At 37.1% G+C, this 7,102-nt stretch overlaps 1 protein-coding gene and 1 long non-coding RNA gene across 2 annotated transcripts in view; one reads left to right on the forward strand and one right to left on the reverse strand.

The window, feature by feature from the left end:
* The window catches only part of LOC118767393, a 20,219-nt gene extending 17,976 nt beyond the window's left edge, over positions 1–2,243 (reverse strand). Inside the window, exon 1 of the long non-coding RNA XR_005003310.1 lies at positions 2,105–2,243. This is a non-coding gene — a long non-coding RNA (uncharacterized LOC118767393). The remainder of the gene's footprint in view (positions 1–2,104) is intronic.
* The window catches only part of LOC118767386, a 22,188-nt gene extending 16,503 nt beyond the window's left edge, over positions 1–5,685 (forward strand). Inside the window, exon 4 of the mRNA XM_036511877.1 lies at positions 5,315–5,685. Coding sequence (XP_036367770.1) covers positions 5,315–5,467 — 153 coding nt within the window. The 3' untranslated portion in view covers positions 5,468–5,685. The remainder of the gene's footprint in view (positions 1–5,314) is intronic.
* The last annotated feature ends 1,417 nt before the right edge of the window (positions 5,686–7,102 follow it).

The following is a 7,102-nucleotide window of genomic DNA, read 5'->3' on the forward strand; positions in this document are numbered from 1 at the left end:
ACAGAAAATGTGAAAAGTTTAAACGAGACGAGTTAATGCAGAAAAAGATGCAGAAGTAAAAACAAGAATTCTTGCTATGCTGGAACAAAACCAAGCTGTAACCTTTAAAAAAGTGTCAGAAATGTGTGAAAGAATAGTAGATCTGAGATACAACACAGAAAATTTAATATAAAGATTGCTCCCAAGTGAAGCAAGTGCGAAACAGGCAGAATAGAAATCAAGTGTGTACTAAAATACAGTAAAAACAGGACAAAAATCAGGAAATAAATCCATGTTTTGCATGTGGAGTTCTGCACCTGACAAAAAATTGCCCATTTAAGAAAGTGGAATGTTTCCGTTGTGGAAAAATAAGACACGTAAAGGCGTACTGTAAAACCAAGATAACAAAATTTTGGAAGGGCGAAAAAAAGAGTAAATGTCTAAAGAAAATGGTAATGTGACAAACAGGAAATTCGTAAGTGTGAAAATTGAAAATATAAGGGTAAAAATACAGTGAAGTGATATTACCGTTGTGAATGAAGAAATTTAGAAGTATAAGCGAAAGTTAAAGTAAATTTAGATGTATAGTTAAAGTAAATTTAGAAGTATAAGCGAAAGTTAAAGTAAATCTACAAAAGTAGCACACGATGTTAGGAGTAGTGGATTTTATTTTGTAGGTGAATTTGTGTGTAATGTGACATTTTGTGACCAAATGAAAACGGCAAAATATACGTGTTAAAAAATTTAATAAATTTGTTCGGCACAGGGTGGATGAAATTGTTCAAATTGTGGAATACGCTTATAAGTGTTTTGTGTGGGAATATAATCAGTTTTGTCGAAGGTTCGAATGCGGCTGAGGGATTGAAACGAAAAATAAAACATTTATTCCCAGTGGGCTGCTGCACGTAAACAAAGGAAGAAAGATTGTAGTAAAACAAACTGCAATACCTGTATTTAAGCTAAAAACGTAGTGTGCCGTTTGTGGCACTAGAAAAGGTAAATAAAGAACTTGAAACACTTGAAAACCTAGGAATAATCGAGAAGACGGACCACTCAGATTAGACAGCACTTACGGTTTACGTAAAACAGGAAAATAGTAAGTTACGAGTTTGTGCTAATTTTTCAACGGGTTTCAACGATTGCTTAAGCTCGCATAACTATCCTTTGCCGAGTCCTGAGGAAGTGATCGCAAAGTAGAATGGAGGGAAATTCTTCTCAAAATTAGACCTCTCAGAGGCGTGCTTACAAATCCAAATAGAAGAATGCTCACACTTAATAGCCATGAATACACACAGTGACTTATTTAAATATAAGCACCTTCTCTTCGATGTAAAAGTGGTTACTTCCATGATTTAACAAGTAATGGATACAATACTGTTATTTTGCTATCGTCTATTTAGATGATATCCTAATGAAAAGCGAACCACATGGACATGTAGAATACGTAAAGAGGGTATTCGAAAAGAATACGGCTTTAAGCTAGGTGAAGAAAAATGCGAGCTCTTTCTGAAAAAAAAAATACTAGATAAAAACGGACGGAAACTAGATCTTCCAAAGCAACTGCGATAAAAAAAAAATATGCCCACACCGAATAATGTGACTATGCTAGAAGCATTTTGGGGACTGGTAAATTACTACCAAATTTATACTCTCAACATACACAAGATCCCCAGCTAAATAATTTGTTAAGGAAAAATGCAAAAATGGCGCTAGACTGATAAGTGCCAGAAGCCATTTGACGAATTAAAAAACATTTTAACATCGAACTTATCGTTTATGCATTTTGATCCGTAGTTGAATATTATATTGGCTACAGGTGTTAGTGATTACAGAGTAGGAACAGTGCTTCTGCACAAATATGGCGATGGAAGTAAAAAGGCTATCCCATGCGTTATTACCAGCAGAAGGAAAATACAGCCAAATAGAAAAATAAGTGTTACAAATCATATTCGATGTAAAAAAATCCATAGATTTATTCATGGAAGAAGTTTCTGTCTACAAACGGATCATCACCCACTACTGTCAATATACGGTTCTAAAACAGGAATACCAACACACACAGCTAATAGACTACAGCGATGGGACACTACATTATTGAATTATGATTACAAAATGATATATTCACCCTTCAAAGAAACTAGGGCATGCGGATGGTTTGTCCAGACGGATACCGAAACACTGCGAGCCATTCGAAGATACGGTAATCGCAGCATTATGATCAGAAGGAGAGATAATAAAAAATGTAATGTGGAATGTGGTACCCGAATTACTGTTGAGCCTAGAAGACATAAAACGAAATGCGAAAAAGGACAACTTCATAACAGAAATGAAAAGAAAACTGAGGAGATGGAAAAGTAAATAGGAACAGGATTGGCACGAAACGAAATCAAGTCGTAAACCTATACTCAATTTGTGATAGTTTACTGATGTATTCAAAGTGAGTAGTAATACCTGAGACACCCCAAAAGAATATGTTAAGGGAATTTTATATTGGAGGTCCTGATATTTCGAGGATGAAAGCTTTAATGCGTAGCTACGTGTACTGGCAAAAAATGGATAGAGAAATTGAATATTTAATGAACGTCTGCAGAGCATTGCTCTAGTAGCAAAATTAGCAACGATAAAATGTGAACCTTGGCCAAAAGAAGACGTTCCGTGGTCGAGACTACAAATCGATTTCGCTGGTTCCTTAAATGTTTCATACTACTTAGTGGTAGAAGATAGTTTCCCTAAATGGTCAAAAATTTGTAAGTGTAAAAAGCCAACCTCCTTAAATACAACAAATTTTCTACATGAGCTGTTTGCGAGATTTGGTTCCCCAGACACTATAACGTCTGATAATGAAACATAATTTGTGTCTTTTTCCTTCTTGGGGGAATTTTGCTATACTCCAAAATTCGTCTCTGAATTTGGCTAGTTTCTGATTAGGTGGTGGAAAAGCGTAAGATTTAAATAAATGTAGTATGTCATTGTTTGTGGTGTTTCTTCTCTTTTACCCGGTCAAAATGGTATGCGCACCACTTCATACAGCGGATAAAGGAATTGGTTTTCTTAATGAGATCTTTTAATATTCTTAATATTTGTTTTGGGTGGCAACGGGATATCCTTCAGGGATGTATTGACGGTAAGTTTTTCCATATTATGGTAGACCGCTTGAGTAGCTCGTTGTAGGGTGAGCATTATTACGATAAGTGCATAGGGATAAATTAACCAGGTGGGTAACCTAAGAGCTCTCAGGTTGCCGCCCTGGATCTTTAAGTGCCTGTGGTGGTTTAAAGTGCTGGTTTACATTTCTTTATCTTCACGTTTGATGTAACCAGGTCAACTGACTTACAGCCTCCTATATCATACCCCAAAAGACCGTTGTTCAGCTGCCTCTGTCTCTGTTGTGTCTACAGGTTTTTTTTTACTGTGGAGCAGTGCGAGCAAAGATCGAATATTTCCAAAGTGGAGACAGTATGTGTTGTGACCTGGTCTTGTGCCCTTGATAATCCTGATGGAAGTGTTTGTCCCCTCAGAAGAATTAGGTAATGGCAAACAGCCAAGTCCTGCTATTATTATAAGACATACACATGGTGCATCAACACATTTTAGCAATAAAATGTAGGTATTTCTGAGTTAAGCTCAGCATCAGTTCATATCCACAAGAACTGATTTATGACGCTCCAGTCATTTTGTCAGGCTCTATAAGGATTACAATATCATTCTTTAAAGAGAAAATTTCTGATTTGAAGAATTTGGCTGCTGTTGTTATCAGGATTAGTTGAGTTGTCTCCTAGTGGTTGTGTCATAGACTGATTGTGGCTCCGTCATGGAATTGAAAAGCATTTAATCGATGAAGATCGTAGAGGAGAAGCAAAACAAAAGGCCTAAACAAGATCATCTATTTATCTTGGTCGTCCCTTATGAAGGCCCTAAGGGTTTCGGTTGCGCATACTATAAGAGTGACAGGGCGTTGCTCCATATGGTTCCACAGTCTCCATTTACCTAAGAATATTAGGGTCTCATCCATTGTCTTGTATTCAAGATCCTCTGCATGACATCCTGTTAGTTCAAAGCCATCAATCTGATCTGTTAGGTCCTGCAGATAACTAGATACTGTCTGGCCTGGTAAAACCTGCCTAAATATTTCTCTCCCTCCAGCATGGCTCTCCGGGTCAATGGAGCACACAAGTACTTCATCGAGACAAGGTACCTGTTGAATTGGCCGTTGACTACTCTGTATTTCTTCTGCCAAGATCAAACGAACTGCACGATTGTAATAATTGTGATAATGGTCCTTATATAAAGGGTCACCTGTAATGCTTGTTTGTTCAATTATGTCTAACAATAACCGTTTCCAGTATTTCAACCACAACAGTCTTTTTCTACTCATCTCTTATATCTTTGCCAACTTACCATGTCATTATAAATAAGGTTTCTATTCATCCAGTGTAAATATAATAGCTCGAACACGAAAGCAGCAACGGGTTTTGGTAAAATATCTACTTTTATAAGCGCAATGGTTATGAAAGTGATAAATAACATCAGTTCACCACCACCACGTCAACTCACACTTCAAAAGTATTAGTATTATTAGTAGTCACGCCAGCATCACACCATCCACCCTTTGATTAAGAACAAACTATATTTATTTCTTTATTACCCACAGGGGGCTAAACATAGAAGGGACAAACAAGGACAGACGAACGGATTAAGTCGATTACATCGACCCCAGTGCGTAACTGGTACTTAATTTATCGACCCCGAAAGGATGAAAGGAAAAGTCGACCTCGGCGGAATTTGAACTCAGAACGTAACGGCAGACGAAATACGGCTACGCACTTCGCCCGGCGTGCTAACGTTTCTACCAGCTCACCGCCTTTATAAAGAACAAACTATATTGTTAATCCATATAATTCGATATATTTGTTGTTGTTAAGTCTTGAGCTGGCAGAATCGATAGAACTCCAAGCAAAATGCTTAGCGGTAATTCGTCTGCCGCTACGTTCTGAGTTCAAATTCCGCCGAGGTCGACTTTGCTTTTCATCCTTTCGGGGTCGATTAAATAAGTACCAGTTACACACTGGGGTCGATATAATCGACTTAATCCGTTTGTCTGTCCTTGTTTGTCCTCTCCGTGTTTAGCCCCTTGTGAGTAGTAAAGAAATAGGTATTTCGTTGGTCCTTACGTTATAAGTTCAAAATCGGCCGAGGTCAAATCTACCCTTCATCTTTTTGGGGTCGATAAGTACTAGTTGTTGGTTTTGTGCTAACATTTGAAACCAATGTATTTGTTGTTGAGTTCTATTAACATATTTTAAATTTTAAAAAAATATTTCATTTTATTTTCTAGGCACAAGACATGGCCCGAGCTGGTTCTTTAGTATGCGCGCAGCAAGCACACGTTACTTCAGTAAAATTATCCAAAGCATCACTGTTTATAGGTATTCTCTGTCATACTGCATTCTTAATACAACATATTTACTGTACCTCTACAGAATGTTAAATTTTATATTAATCGAACGGGTTTTCTTTTTAATTATTCATGTTTACTTCAAATCATATAAAATTCTCTTAGCAAGTTTATGTTGAGAACTCGAACCATCTTTTACTCTTTTTACCTGTTTCAGTCATTTTACTGTGGCCATGCTGGAGCACCACCTTTTAGTCGAGCAAATCGACCCCAGGACTCATTTTTTGTAATCCTAGTACTTATTCTATCGGTCTCTTTCGCCGAAATGCTAAGTTAAGGGGGCGTAAACACACCAGCATCGGTTGTCAAGCGATGATGGGGGACAAACACAGACACACAAACACATACATACATATATATATATATATATATATATATATATACATATATACGACGGGCTTCTTTCAGTTTCCGTCTACCAAATCCACACTCAAGGTTTTGGTCGGCCCGAGGCTATAGTAGAAGACACTTGCCCGAGGTGCCACGCAGTGGGACTGAACCCGGAACCATGTAGTTGGTAAGCAAGCTATTTACCACACAGCCACTCCTACGTCTATATGTTCCATGATAAATTATATAATTTCAACCATTAAAAATTGATACAATCTGATCGATGAACTTTACAGCTCCAAGGTAATAGCAAGAACCAATAAAGGAGTAAAACTACGAAAGTATAAAGATATTCCTGAACAATTTGGCACAGGAGTGGCTGTGTGGTAAGTAGCTTGTTTACTAACCACATAGTTCCGGGTTCAGTCCCACTGCGTGGCACCTTGGGCAAGTGTCTTCTACTATAGCCTCGGGCCGACCAAAGACTTGTGAGTGGATTTGGTAGACGGAAAATGAAAGAAGCCCGTCGTATATATGTATATATATATATATATATATATATATATATATATATATATATATATATGCGTGTGTGTGTCTGTGTGTCTGTGTTTGTCCCCCTAGCATTGCTTGACAACCGATGCTGGTGTGTTTATGTCCCCGTTACTTAGCGGTTCGCCAAAAGAGACCGATAAAATAAGTACTGGGCTTACAAAAGAATAAGTCTCGGGGTCGAGTTGCTCGATTAAAGGCGGTGCTCCAGCATGACCGCAGTCAAATGACTGAAACAAGTAAAAGAGTAAAAAAGAGAGTATTCCTTCCGTTCCATTTAAGCATTAGGGAATGTTGTCGCCTTTCTTCTTAATTTAATACTCTTTATCATTATCTCAAGAAGTATCAAAGTTTATAATCATTTTACAAAAATAAATGTTAAACAAAAATATTTGTTTGAACAAAATTTTAAAACTCTTTCCTAGTTTTTCAAACTGTTGCCTTCAAGTAAGTCATGTTTGAGCGTTAAATATTCAGCTGAGTCAGTTTATCATAAATTAGACACTAGATGCACACAAATAGACTGTTACACATTGACAGATGTTGGATAAGTGTCAACAAAGCGTTTTAGATAACTTTTTTTTTAGCAACACAGGGCCGAACACTGAGGGGAAAAAAACACAATGTAGAGCTTTTCTTTTCGAAAGATAAAAAAGAAAATAGAAAAAAAAGGAGGTAAAAATTCCGATCAAAAAGGATCGTGTAAAAAAAAAGAGAAGAAAACCATCAAAAGGGATCTTGTATCACAGAAAAGAGCAAAAAATTTTAAAAACAGATTAGGTTTAT

The sequence above is a fragment of the Octopus sinensis genome, linkage group LG2, assembly GCF_006345805.1.
Source record: "Octopus sinensis linkage group LG2, ASM634580v1, whole genome shotgun sequence".
NCBI lineage: Eukaryota > Metazoa > Mollusca > Cephalopoda > Octopoda > Octopodidae > Octopus > Octopus sinensis.